The 15,147-nt window shown below is 31.5% G+C and overlaps 1 protein-coding gene across 2 annotated transcripts; it reads right to left on the bottom strand.

The window, feature by feature from the left end:
* Positions 1 to 5,592: 5,592 nt before the first annotated feature.
* LOC111278879 (uncharacterized) lies at positions 5,593 to 8,910 on the bottom strand. 2 transcript variants are annotated; one of them, XM_022865594.2, is made up of 5 exons: positions 8,558 to 8,910; positions 8,342 to 8,459; positions 7,435 to 8,257; positions 7,041 to 7,168; positions 5,593 to 6,217 (listed from the first exon to the last, which is right to left on the bottom strand). In XM_022865594.2, the coding sequence occupies exons 2-5, from the start codon at positions 8,417 to 8,419 to the stop codon at positions 5,777 to 5,779; spliced, it is 1,470 nt and encodes a 489-aa protein (XP_022721329.1). In that variant the 5' UTR covers positions 8,420 to 8,459; positions 8,558 to 8,910; the 3' UTR covers positions 5,593 to 5,776. The 2 variants fall into 2 exon arrangements, with proteins under 2 accessions (XP_022721329.1, XP_022721338.1); XM_022865603.2 differs by having other exon boundaries at positions 8,342 to 8,446; positions 8,558 to 8,878.
* Positions 8,911 to 15,147: the final 6,237 nt, after the last annotated feature.

The following is a 15,147-nucleotide window of genomic DNA, read 5'->3' as shown; positions in this document are numbered from 1 at the left end:
GCAAAATTTTGGGTTTTATGTCAAATTTTCTCATTAATTTCTTGCAACAAGAACTGGCTTTTCTATGATGAATTGGCAATTGACTGTTTAACAATATTTCTTCAGACCACAAAATATGGGAGTCATCTCAGTCGTGAATCTTCCAGGCAAATCACACATTGCAGAGCTAATTAATTTGACTGTTTGTATCTGTTGCTATTTTAAAATATTAGAGGGAATTTGAATCAAATTTGAATTACTGCAAACTAACGCCTGGCTTTTGCAGCAGTATCTCCTAAGATTGGCGTGTATCCAGGATTCGCCAAACCGGACAACCCGACAAACAACACTCACCATCATTTAATCTCCCTTCCGGAATCAATGTTTATAGTCTGCCGACAGCATACGGTAAAAGAAATTTTCATTTCATATTTTCGTAATTTTCTGTTTAAGATGACCATTTTAGTTTGATTATATTATTTATTTCGTCGGACTAAAGTAGGAAAAAGAGAGAAAACGACAATGAAAATGCGGTCAAAAAGAGGGATCGCCTCTGAAAGCGATAAAATCTTAATTTCTCTTTTTATTAAAGAAAACATTTTGTCCTTTTGCTTTGTTTTATTTTAAAGGTTAAAAACAAAGAGATAAGGATACGTTCTGTAAGTCAAAGAGGCAAGCCTCCGCAATGACCGTCCAACGCCGGTTCTATCACGGCTGTCGGGGTTTGTTAGTTTTGATCAGTCCAACGGTAAGTGCCGTTTCAAGAAAACCCAACTACACGGTAAATCTTCGTAAAAGCACCAGTTCAGACATCGCCACGTCATTACTTAGGCCCAACCAGTTATGTTTCCACTTTGACGTGGCGACATCTCAACCGTCCTTTTGTTATTATTATATTATTATTATAAAATGGTATTTTTGTGGAAGATGGAGATGCTGCTGGGGTGGCTTCAAAGTTTCTTACTTTGTTGTTGGTGAAGAGTCGGACACTATCCCCCAAAACAATATCAATCACTTTGCTTTTGATTCCCTCTTTATTGGTTTTAGGTTCTTTAGAAATTTGGGACATTCTCCCACCACATATCTGAGAATCTACTCCAAAAAAATTTTAAGTCATCACAATTCACACTGCTGTTAATTGTTATTCAACCTTCAGTGCCCTAGAGCCCACCAAAGAATTCAAATTTGAAATGCTACAAATTTGCTTTACAAAATAACAAAATTTGGGGAAGAGGTGCCTAATTAAATTAGTAATTTGTTCAGTTCATGCAAATAAATTAGTTTACATTGAAAAAATGTATGTTTCTTAATTGCATCGATTTATATAATGAATAAATTTTGACCAGAAATTGATAGCTCTGTCAGAAGGGCTGTCAGATTTATTTATATATATATATATATTCATAAATTCATAGTAGTATTACCTTAAACTACAATGAATCAACTAAAATTCTTGAGGTGGATATGTAGGAGGATGGGGTTGCTGACAAATATAGAATTTTACAAACTCGATTATGAAGAACAAGGAAAGAAATATGTGAGAAGAGAGCGCTAGAGACATGTGCTATGAGATAATTGTATTTCATATCTCCTAGCCGGGGTCTCTTTCTTGCATCTAATTTGGAAAGACCAACAAAGCTTTGTAGCTTAATGAATTCCTAAAGAGGATGCTAATCATTCACTACAAGATAAGATATATGAAAGAGCATGAAAATGTCAAAGACAAAAAGAATTAAACATCTTTTTATTCGTTCTTTCATTTATTTGAATTCAGGGGAATCAAATCACAAAAGCCAGCAACAATGAAATTTGACATGCTATACTACTTACTTAGGGTACTAATTTAATCATTTATAAATTAGAATCTTAAACCTTGATCCCACATAATAACCAACTAAAATTAAAAGTGAATGAACCTAAGTAAAGCAGAAACCAGTCATTGTCATTTGATTTTGATCTTTAAAAGCAAAAAAGTACATTTTTGTTTGAGGTTTTCGAAAAACTTAATTACTGGGGACAAAGCTTTACTCCAATGGTAAATAAGATTAAGGCTTCGACAAAAAGGTTGAATAATTTTACAGGATTTAGGAAAAGATCCTCTTAATTTATTTTCCCATTACAGTAAAAGTTTCTCTTAATTATTAGCAAAAAGAAAAAGCAACATGCAATTTAGAAACCTTTCTTGAACAAACCTCAACAGGAGCGTTTATCAAGTAAATAATTAATGGGAATGTCTACAAAGCTGTGGGAGACATGAACTCTTTCTTTCTTTCATTATATTAAAAAGGCAATCCAAAGGATCTTGTATATATTTAATTCCGAGGAATGAAAGCAAAGCACAAAAAGATATATATACGATCCTTCGAGATAATGGTGACTCTGTAACAAGGATGTAAACAGGACCCCAGGCAAGGGCACCCTGCACCCACGATCCAACACGCATGCAACAGGACAAGAGACATTTTATCTACGGTAGTTTAACTTTTGCTTGGAAACATAAAAGAGAAGAGAAAAAGTGCGGCTTCCTTACTCCACATAATTGGAACCCTAACGAGTTCAGTTCAAAGTGTTTTGGACCCACCTTCACACGCAAGAGACAAATGGCCCTTGCAGATCTTAGGTGATGCATGTCTCCTATTGAGAATGATTGATAGTTAATGCTTTACACGAGCGAAGGGGCCCTTAACCCTTTCTCCAAGCTCCAAGCAGAACGGTTTGGACGATATTTTGGTATGTTAAAAATTTTATCCTAAGTTTGATTCATCGAGCTTAAATAATCTCAAAAATATTTTAAAAAATAAATTATTAATATTTTAAAATATTAATATTTTGTTTTAGAGTCAGTGACTATTTGGCAGTTGGCAGTCAACAATAGTCGGCGTTGTAAAATTAGCGTAGATATATATATATATATATATATATATATATATATATATGCTTACTGAAAGTAGGCAAAATGAACTCGATTATACGATAAGCATGTGATGATGCCCCACAGATCTGAGCCGTCAAGCCTCCGTAACCCATGTTGATCACAGGCGTCAGTATTCTTAAAACGCTCCCCTTTATCTAATCGCAATCAGCGTAGATTTTGTGACCCTATAAATCCAGGAACTTGCGACACGTGTTAACTCTTAGGGAGCAATAAATCTCGCCATGTGAGTGCATGTGCCTTCTGACAAATTTCCCCGTTGGGGCCCACCCACGTGCTGCCTCAGTTTTCCGATCCCTCGCAAAAGGCGGCGCTTCTGCACGTGCTCCACCAACGTGGACAAGCTCTCTGTCAACACGCGGCAGAATGAGATGCTACGTCTCACATGTTGGTAACCACCGGTTTGTTTGCGGTAAGCTTGAATCATTAAAAAAATTTCATATTTTTAATTTTATCAATTGAAAATGTGAAGAGTTTGCGAGAGATTACTATTTTCGAAAATTAATTTGAAATTATGCTAAGATACTTCATAACAAATTCACTTATTGAGACTTCTACTGGAAAGTTTTTGGGCGAAAAACAAATTATACATGATATTTATTGATTTGAAAAAAAAATATATGATAAAATTTTATGAAAAGGTATTTTGGTGAGCATTAATAAATAAAAGAATTATTTTAAAATATATTAATATAATTAAAGATATGTATGATAGAATTATAATGAATATGAAAACATTTGGTAATTTGATTGATAGCTTTCTCATTATTTAAAGATTACATTAAGGTTCGGCATTCATTTTTTATTTTTTTTTTGCATTAGTTATAGATAAACTTACTAGAAATATTTAATAAAAGATATAATGATACAATTATTTATCGATAATATGGTTTTAGTTGTTAAAACTGGTGATGATTATCATAATGTGTAAATCCATGAATTTATCATTACATAAATTTAAAGAATTATCATTAATTTTTTTTATTTAAGTATAATTATCCACGTAATAGAATTTATCCCATATTAAATAAAAGTTTTAAGCTTAGTTTAAGTATCTTTAAATAATAAATTTTAATATATAAAATTAGATTTAAGATTGAGAGTGTGATTATTCATAAAAACAGTTATAACATCCTCATAGTATCTATTTAAATGATAGTACAAATTTGATTTCAAGTTACCTAAATCTTAAAATATTTTTATAATTTATCAAATAATTTAATTATTGAGAATTGATCTTAAAATTATTTAAATAGCTTAATAGTAATTTAAGATAATTTTTTCACTTCAGAATTATTCATTGAGACTAATATTCTATTTTGAAGAGATTCTGTTGACAATTTATTAATATATTTTATTTATAAAATAATCAATAACATATTTCAATAATTTAATAAGATTTTATTTTTATGCATATCCCATAATAGTTTAATGAAAATTTATTTAAAAACCAATTTATAGAATTTACTTTAAGAAAACTTACTAAATTTCTTAATAGTTTAATAATATTTAATTCAAAATTTAAATTTTCAAATAATTTAGTAAAATTAAAAATTTTATTATCATTAGTATTTTTTTATAAAAAAAATTTATTAAATCTTTTAATAATTTGTAGGATTGAAATTTTTTATTTTATAAAAAAAAATATTATGAAATTATTCAATAATTTGATAGAATTTATAATAAATAAAAAAAATTGTAAACCCACGAAAATTTATTAATAGTTGATAAGACTATTATTTCTTAAAAAGATTAAGAAAGTAGATAAAAAATTATTTTTTTATAAAAAAAGTGATATAAGAAAATTTAAAGCTACAATCATATATGATTCTTTTTTTTTAACCTTCCATACTGCAGATTCTAGAATTATGATATATATATATTTTATTGTTATTATATTAATTGAATATGTGAAATAGATTATTAAAATTCTGAGAGTAAATTTGGGGAAGAATGAATCCAGAGCAATGAGAAATCACAGGCCTGCTACTGTTTGGGCCGACGAAGTGTTGATTTGTTATTTTAGGACAAAAAGTAGGAGTCCTTTGCACCCTGAACCGGATCCATTCAAATGTGATGCAACAAGCCAGCCCAAAACATTCCCACTCAGCTACATGCCCTCAGCCCTCAAGCAAAGATGCAGTCATGCACATGCACATGCAAATTGGCATATCATTGAACAGGGAAAGAAATGCACATCGTACGCACGCATGCCAGCAGTCTATAATATACAATATTGCCCTAATTTCTAATTATGGTGATGGCATACAATAGGTTCCGTAAGAATAAAGTCGTTTGTCTTACGTGTGTTAAATGCAAAAATATTTCAACTATAATTTTTTATTTATTATAATCATATAATTAATCAATTATAACAAAAAATTATATAAAAATCCATCACTTAAAAATTTAAATTCTATATATTTTTTATGAACTTTACATAATACAAAATTATCATTTGTTAATTACACTTTAATAATTATAAATAATGAGGTCTTATACTCAATAAAAGATTAAGCAGCGCAGAAATGGCAGGCACCTGATTTTATGAGCAGGATTTTTTGGTTCAGGAATTCCATTGTGCGTCTCTCTCCGCTAGAAAACTCGAGAGGTAACATCTATAGTATTAAGGTGTAAGGAAGGAAGCAAATATCACATCCTGATTTCTGTGCAAAACCAGATTGGCATCATCATGAAATCATCCATCATGTTAATTTCCTTTAGGTTTCTATTTCCATTTCGGCGAAAACAAAAAGACTACTTTCTAAAATCAAGAAAAGAAATCGGCCAAAAAGAAAAGGTATGTTATTACATATAAATGTATTTTTTTCCCAGTTTTGGTTGCTTGTGTAAATCAAAGTGGCACTAGTCCTTCCATCCCTCCTTACTCAAGCGTCGCGAGGCAAGGCCTTTGGCGGAGAGGCTAGGAGTGACGGGCATTGAGGGTGTCATAGGTGCCTCCTCGTCATCCCAATTATCACCCCAGCTGTTATCCCATCCATCATTAACATCTGGCTCTATTTTTGCCCCACCAGATACAGGCAGCTCCATGTCTAGCCTCCTGTATTTCAACCTACTTCTTGTAAGTAGCCTCCGCCTAAAGCTCACGCATATCCAACCTGAGGCTAGTATCAGTACAGCGACGATGAATATAAAGGCGGTTGTAGGGGTTTGTGACAAGAAGTTTACATAGGACTTGGCAGAATTATGCACATTCAAATCCTTGAAATCAAGACTGCACTCTCCACTACCATCCTTTAAGACAATCAAGGTCTCTGTTCCAGAATTTTGTATGGAGACCTTTACCTGAGCAAATGCAATTTAAATGTCAATCAAAACCCACTTTTTACAGAAACAACCTTCTGTGAACAGATTATCAGCATTATTAGCAAAGCAATGCATGCCCACAATTGCATCATATGGACTGCCTAATCATTAAGACATATCTAATTGAAAATTACCAATCATGTCATTAGATGAAACATAGAAAGTTTATGCTCAATGCTTCTTAAATCATTGTTGAAAAATAAACCAAAGAACATTGTGTGACATTCCAAAGCATAGCAGCCTTGTTGTAATTATCCACAAAATTAGCAACTTATATTCCTTTAGCCCCATTAGCTAATTACTTTTATTGGCCCTCAAGAATCTTGGCTGTTCATTAAAAAGTTTTATTAGTTAACAAGGATTGTACAAACAATTCATGTTATGTATTAGTTACTGCATGCTGTCATTATAGGAAGTAGAGTGCCTGTTCATGCAAGGCACTCTTCTGAAGCCTGAAGACCTTTACAAGCATTTTAAAAGGCCAACTACAGAAAAAGAGGAACTGCAGCCAATGGGTACTTGCAGCATTCATCTCTAAAAGGAAAAGATAACGAAAAGGTATTCAAATAACAAAATGGGCTAAGATGATGGCTATAAAATTTTATTAATATTCTGTCCACCCCAATTTCTTATTGCACCTGCTTGCGCTAGATGGCACTAGAATTGATTGCATACGGCGTAATCAAGAATTAATTCGAACCCTTAAGTTAAACCAGGAAAAAAAAAGTCAGACCTTTAATGAACCATAATTTGTGATCCTAACATGATGGATGCGCATAACTTAAGTATTGTTTACAGATACCTTTCTGTCTTGCTTCTCCTGGAGTAAAATATCAGTTTCCTCTAACCGAACAAAAGCAGGAGCAGATATTTTAATAGTAAGAGGCCCCTTTCCCTTGTTCTGAATCAGAAGTGATAGATCTGGAGATTCTGAAATATTGCAAACCAAAGTTAAAAAGGATAAATTTTGCAATGCAGAATGATGGAGAGCAGAGGAGAGAAACAAATTTTGTCCAATGTGATCATCATCAATAGTGACTATTTATTATCTTTTCTATTGTTAGAAACTTGCAACCTTTTTATAAATATCTACAACGTATATAGAATGTTACAACCAAAGAAACAAGGAAAATACTTACAATAACATTACCAGAAAAAAGAGACAAAATGGTATATCCCAGTTAGAGGACACTTACCATTTCCTGGGACTCGCAAACACGCAGCAAACCTTTTGTTCTTATCCATACACATATTAGATGAATCACATTCTTCACGAAAGCCATCCTTCCTTGTTGGCGACGGTGGTGGCGGCGGCGGCGGTGGGACCGAGTCCTCTATGTTGTCTTTCTCTTTATTCACTTCCTTAGGATCCACACCATCATCCACATTTTCCTGTTTCTCACCATCTGTTTTTCCTTTGGTTTCGGTATTTGATTCTTCCTCTAGACCCTTCTGCACATTATCACCTTCTCTTCCATCATTTGTCTTTCTTTTGGCTTCAACATTTGGTTCTTCCTGATCCTTTTGCACATTATTACCTACTTTCTCTCCATCCGTCTTTCCTTTGGCTTCCTGACCCTTTTGCACATTATCACCTACTTTCTTTCCATCCGTCTTTCCTTTGGCTTCAACATTTGGTTCTTCCTGACTCTTTTGCACATTATCACCTACTCTCCCACTATCCGTGTTTCCTTTGGCTTCACCATTTGATTTTTCCTGACCCTCGTACACATTATTACCTTCTTTCTCACCATCCATCTTTGGCTTTGCTTCAGCACCTGATTTTTTCCCCTCATTTTGCAAATTCTGGCCTTTATTTGAACCTGATTGCTTGTTCAAATTGCTATTACTTGTATCACTCCCAATACCTCCTGATCCATTAATTTGATCTCCTCCATTATCTCTCACTTTTTTAACTCCAATCGAATCTGAAACAGATTCAGAATCACCCTTTTCTTTAACCAGATCCACTGTGCTGTCTACGTTCTGGTCTAAACCAGTCTTTTCATTCACATTTCCCTAAAAACAAAATCAATGAGAAAATATCTCGATCCCATGAATACAATTAAACAATTTAACTAACTTCCTCCACTAAAAACTCACCTTTGGATCAGAACTAGAGCAATCAACAGCAACTAGCAGCAGAATAAGCCCCATCAAAAGAACAAAATTTGTTTCCATATTTTAAGATAAACCCACTTTTTTGTGCTACAAAAGAAACCTATTTATCATAGAATTCAATTAAAAAATATATATCTAACTTTGAAAGAGTCTATATATAAACAAGAACAAAAGAGCGACGAGTTCAAGGTTTCTAACCTTAAAAAAGACACCTTCAATGGATGCCTATTTTGAAGAGCTTTCTTGCTTATGTTCATCACTTCCGTACTTCACATACTTAATTTCTCATCAAATCTACAAGCTCATTTATTGACTGAATAAAGAGTTTGAATAAGGGTTCAACCGTGGGGAGAAACCGAGAAAGAGGGAGAGTTTGACCAGAGAACTATAACGGGGTCGTTTCGAAGCAATAAGTGGGACCCAGTTCGAATGAAATAGGCTGAACGATTTGACTTTGGTTATGACTTGCAATCGCCGTTTTCTCCAGTCTGTGAAGCAACGTTGATTCCTATAGTTCTTGTTTTGGGAAGTCTTGTTCTACCGTTCACTTCAAAGAAAAGCCTCCAAGTTGCTAGTTAATTTTTATTTATACTAACAATAAATATTACTTACTAGACGTTGAAATCAACACTACATATTATATATTAAAAAGGTTTTTTATGGAGGTGAACAGAAGAAGAGATATAGAATTTGGTTCAAAGTCAGTCATAATAAATCCATGTTATTAAATTATTACAATAACAAAAATCTAAGTTTTATTTCTAATAATTTTAGAATTACCTATATAAAAAAAATTATATTAAGTTGTAATTTTAAACTTTTTATGATATTCATTTTGATAAAAAAATAATATTTTTATTTATTTTTTTAATTATCATATTATTTTTTATTATTTACGTTAATGCCTTTCATGATTTTATTTATAAAAATTTTAGTTTGTTTCAAATACAAAAATTCAATTCTTTTAATTAGTGCATAAATAAACTTACAATTTTCATGTTTAAATCATTTTGAACAATCTTCTCTCATAGTATTAAATTACTAATTACCCAAAAAAAAAAAAAACCCTTACGTTGTTTAAAGAAAAATTTATTGATTAAGTAGGAAGTGGAATCAGTTAATCAACTTGGATCGTGCTACTTAGAATAAAGCAACTTTGCTTAATGAAAGGTCCAATTGTGGAATATGCTTAGCCTCATTAGATGGCATAGAATAAAATCATGTGCTGCTTTCTCCAAAATTGAAATTTTAATCAATTTTGACGGTTGTCTTAAACTCCTTGAATAGATATTCTAAGAAGCTCAACATTGGTAAATTGAAAAAAAAAAAAAATAATCCACTTGGAATTCATGTCACAGGAAATAGAAGAATCAAAGATCGAAAGTTTTTCTTATCGCGGATGTCAAAATTTAAATTTTTATCAGTAAAATCAGAAGGAAATTTCTTACTGTTATAGCCTAGGGAAGGAGAAAAACAAAAATGGGTCTGCCTTTTCAACATCGACCCAAATTTTGTCAGCACGTAAGCTGCTTGAGTAAAGTTATACCTGGAGTTAAGAGTATGGGTAGCAGTAAGGAAACCTCCTCAATTTTAAGTAAGCAAAAAATTTGACCTCCCGTTGGTCCATAGCCCAATTGAAGTCGGCCTGGAGCAGAGCAGCATTAATGGAGTCTAATGGGGATTTTCTGCCTGAGTACTTGACAAATGCAATTTACTAACGGGGGCCATCCTTGCTTTGCTTGAGCACGGGGACTTGGTCTTGCATAGTCAAGCCTGTTTAACCCAGTCAGTTCCCTATATAACTTTTCCATTAGGGCCCAATTCAAGCCCTGTAACTTTCCTCCAACCTAGTCCATGTGCAACCCCATCACCGAAACAAAGACTTGACAGACAAAAAAGTCTAGTAATGTACATAATCTTCTGAATGGGAACACCAGAATTCATAGCCTAATTATTTGAAAAAGGTGAGCCTATCTAAATCAATCTGCTCCACAGTTAAACATGAAGTACCCCACCCACCCAGGCTTGGCGGTGCACGTCGCCCACTTGGATATAAGTTCTACTTACCCTAATCTCAGGGTTCATGCTTAGATCATGCCAAGTAGCCAACTAAAGTCTAAACCTACTGTTTCAGCATGGGTAAGGTTTAGTCTTTAGAAGAGGGTAATCAAAATTTTCAAACCGACTAGATCCACTGTCAAATGTTCAAATATTCCAGGAAGACCACACCAGGACAGCTCATTGAAGGGAACAAGAGAGGACCATGATTAGACGAAGGTCGCAACTGTTTTACCCAGCATGTTTCAACCATCTCTAACGCTACGTTTGACTCTCTTTTGCCTGCCGAGCTTTAAAGGGTGGCAATAATAAATTGATTATAATATTTTTGTGGTTAATACTGGACATGAAGCAATCACCGAAAAGAGTTGCATAAAGAAAAAGGTTTGTTATTGGTTTTATAAGCGAGATTTAGTCAAAAATTGCAGCCCAAATTGTGTTGTGTGGATGCAAAACTACTTGGTAAAATGCCAAACACACAATGAAGTCAACCATTTAATTGGATGGTTCGAGTACTATTGTTTTCAGATTTTAGAAATCCACATTGTGTGAACAATGCCTATTGCTATAACTCAAATCAACTATAATAGCCATTTATTCCTTTAGTCGGCGTTGCAAGGTGGTATATTAAATTATATATAGATATATAAATATATATAAAATAGGTCAAAGTTTAAAAATTATTACGATTTTTTTTTTGACAAAGGAAAAAATTTAAAGAAAACTAAAGAGAATTTATAAGTACAAACTTTATAACAATTCGCATCCTAAAAAAAGTGTGATATTCATTTAAATTAAACTCTAAATTTCACAATAATTAGATTGCACAAAGAGGATAATTCTTTTTCATCTCAAACTTTACTTAGTAAGTTAGCTTGAACTTTTATTTTTTTTTTTATGTGTATTAAGCTATACTTCGAAAACTAACTCTCTCAAATATCATTACAATTCTCGTTTTAAAATTTTAGAATATGAAATCTGAAATTTAACTGTTGAGATTCTTTTCGTAAGAACTTAATTAATTTGTTTTTTAAGCGTAAGTACAATATTATTACCTGAATTCGCAAAGACGAGAAACGATCAAGTCATTCATGGGGGACGATGATTCTCATAGATATATCTCATTAACAGATTTTCATGGGCTCAATGTATCAACCACAGGCAGTGGCACAGTGGTAGACCCAAATTGTATGCCTTATAACAAGGAAGATTACGACAAAGGGGGACCAAGTACATATAACAAAGATCAAAATACTTTATATGCTCAAGTGATATGTTGGCCTAAGAGGGTGAGGGTAACACCAAAAATCATTAATGAGTAAGTTAATTTGTTATAATTTAACATCAATGGTATAATTTATTAATAAAATATTAAAATTTTAATTTTATTAATTAAAATTCAATCTCATGCAATTTTAATTCTAAAAAAATAATGCGTTATAATTCAATATTGACATGGATCTATTTTTTTGTTATAATGTACATTTTTTAATCTAATTCCCAAATATGAATTAAGTGTTGAGGAGATAAATCACACTTGTAACTCATGGGAGAGCACATTAAAAAGCCCATACATATATGTTGGACATCACTTGAATTCAAAATTTTAAATTATTAAATTTTAGATTCTTTATGTATACATAAAACATTTCATTGAGATTTTCTAATGATGTTGAATTTTTTACTTACACGTGAATCATATTGTAACATTAAAATTGTTCTTTTTTAGGAATATTGTGATATATATTTTATGTTTTTCTAAAAAACAATAGTAATCATCAATCAAAATAAAAATACTTTATATTTTTAATTGACACAGTATTGTCTTATATCATTTATCGTTATTTCCCCAGTTTAATCAATAAAATTTTAAATTAAATGCATATAAAAACTGATAATTTCTCCTGGGTTGCACCAAAATCATTTATTTATGCAATATATTATCGATTTTCCACAAATGATATGATTTCTATAGGCATATATTTGATTTTCTTTTGCATCAAAATATATATAATATTATTTGAAGAAGAGAAAATTCAAATTTTATTCTTTGAACATTTTAATTATCATGCACCAACAATTTAACAAAATGTTCAAAATGCACATATATTTATATGATAAAATCTAAAATAGTGCATATATATTATATGGTTCTATTAAAGTGCATAATATTTGGAAATATAAATAAAATAGTGCATTCCACATGATGTCTTGAATGTGAAATTCAAAGCAACATCTTTCCAATCCTGCCTTCATAAAGGGCGACGACCCCATTCTATAAGGCCTGTGCCCCTTAACACCTGAACCCCATTCTAATTCTCTCCACTAAACTATTTATAAATATCTACCATTTAGAATTTAAAATTATAAGAATGAGTTTTTTTTTTCAACAATGGAATAGTTTAAAATCATTTTACCTCAATAGGGATTGTTTTAAATTTATTTCTCTAAATGAATTAACTTAAGCCACATCATTTCACATATTGTCATATGAATGTATTTTTTTATTGAATTAATATTTAATATATTAACGATATATTAATGCAATACATTATCAATCAATTATAAAATAATACTCAATCATAAGATTTTCAATTCTGTCAACCTCTGCCTTTGCGAGAGCGTCTGTATCCCATTAGCTTCTTTGCAAATCTTGTTAAGCTTCACATTCAGAATCTTATTTTTATCAAATAATACTTTTTCATTATTTTTATCAAGTAAAGCTTAGTTGGTGGTATGTTATTCTTTGTACTAGCATGTTACAATGTACGTCTACAAAATGTAAAAAATTGTTATCTTTTGATATCAAAATTATCATTATTCATATAATATCTTTTTATTTTTGGTAAAAAAAAAAATTTGAAAGTAGGAGAGGTTTTTTTTTTTTTTTTTTTTTTTTTTTTTTTTTTTTTAAATCAAAACAGATTGGTACTCTAATTGAAATTAGTAAATCCATTAAATTTTCACTTGTTGATTTATCGAATTTACTGATCAAATTTACAAACCGTCGACCAACATTCATCTTTTATCATTTTTACCTATCCTAGTTGGCATACAATATTTTCTTTCCTATAAACTTCCTCTTCCCCGCCTTCGCCCAAAAGATTCCCTTATAAAATTCTATGAATAATTTTCCAATCAACATCGCAAAACCGCCCTTCTTTCCCCAACCCTTGACACCTCCTTGGCTCCATCCTTCCTCCGTCCCCTGCGAAAAAACAAGCTTTTATCATCAATTGTTAGTGAAATGACGTAGGGTTCTTTTTTTTTTTGGGATGGAGAAAGCGACGTTGAATTGATAGAAAATCCTTTTTATCGGAAATGAAATGAAATCATGCGAATGTGGGATTTTCTAATTTCTCCCCTTAGAGCCGGTGACACTATGGTCGGCCAGCAACCATAGAAGTTGACGTGTCGGCCTTAGGAGTCTAGACCACTGGCTTAGTCGGCGTTACCCTGCTATGTATAAGTGCGACCAAGTCAATATACCGCCAAAAATCAACTTTTTCAAGCCCCCCTCTGCCTTTGCCTTTCCATTTCGAGAAATTACAATTATAATAAAGTTATTATATTTAATTATTTATATAATTTATTAAATAATTAATTAATAAATTAAAACATAATCAGGTAATTAAATTCAATTTTAATTATGACACTCTAGTTAGTATTTATGTAAAGAGAACGATGAAGAAAGCAGATAAAGAGACTTTAGACAAGAGTAAGATCAGTTTTAGCTTTTTAATTTTTTCTTTTAAAATTTTTATATTTTAAGATATAATTATATGGTTTAAATTAATTGTGATGCATGCTTGCCCTCTTCACCTATGGATAAGATTTGATCAAAATAAGTGACGTATATAACATTCCTTCACGAGCTTGACTTTGTTTTAAAATTTTAGCTTAAAGAAATATTGGGCTTAACAAAGTTAACCTCTATAAAAAATAGAACTCTAAGTTAACTTATAAACAAAAAATACACCCTTTATGTACATGATAGAGATATTTTAGCTGATTAAAACTAATGTATGAATATAAATTTCTTTCAACAACTTCTTATAATGGATTTAGGTTTGAATTTCAATTCCAAATAAAAAGTAATGATGAAATTATTATTTTTTTAAAAAGATTGTTCAATTCTTCAGACAGACCAAAACAAAATATATTGTATCTAATAATCTAAAATAGATAACTATAAATCGTACATTCGAAATGATTCTAATAAATTATCACTAACAGTACTTAAATTTAAAATCTTTTTGTTGAAGTCTAAATAGCTACGAACTTAACTTATGATTATTGTCATTTTGTACTTAAAAGTAAAAAGAAAAACTCATTATCTTAATACTAAAACCACACATAAAACAAAACATTGAACAGTTAACGATCATGCAGCTTAGTGGTACGATGATTCCATATTCTGAAAAATTATCTAAGTTCAAAGCGTAATCTCTTCCCTTAATTAAGTTTTTGTAGATAATAGCGTCGGATTAATCAGTGTAAACTAGGAACTTCAAAAAAAAAAAAATTGAACATGGCAAAGTACTAAGGTAATAAGGGTTGCATGGCATTTTCTTTGGGAAAAGCAAACGAGGGCAAATTTGGAAAAAAAAATCAAAGGCGTAAATTGAAAAGATCAACCAAGTTGTAGACAGAGCAACATGAAGATTGAGGAGATAGCACTATTGAGGATTGACTTGTGAGGCTATAGTTAGGTTTATTTCACATGCAAG

Source organism: Durio zibethinus, chromosome 17 (genome assembly GCF_047325235.1).
Source record: "Durio zibethinus cultivar Kanyao isolate XHJ-2024 chromosome 17, ASM4732523v1, whole genome shotgun sequence".
Classification (NCBI taxonomy): domain Eukaryota; kingdom Viridiplantae; phylum Streptophyta; class Magnoliopsida; order Malvales; family Malvaceae; genus Durio; species Durio zibethinus.
This window is presented reverse-complemented; position numbering and strand designations above follow the sequence as displayed.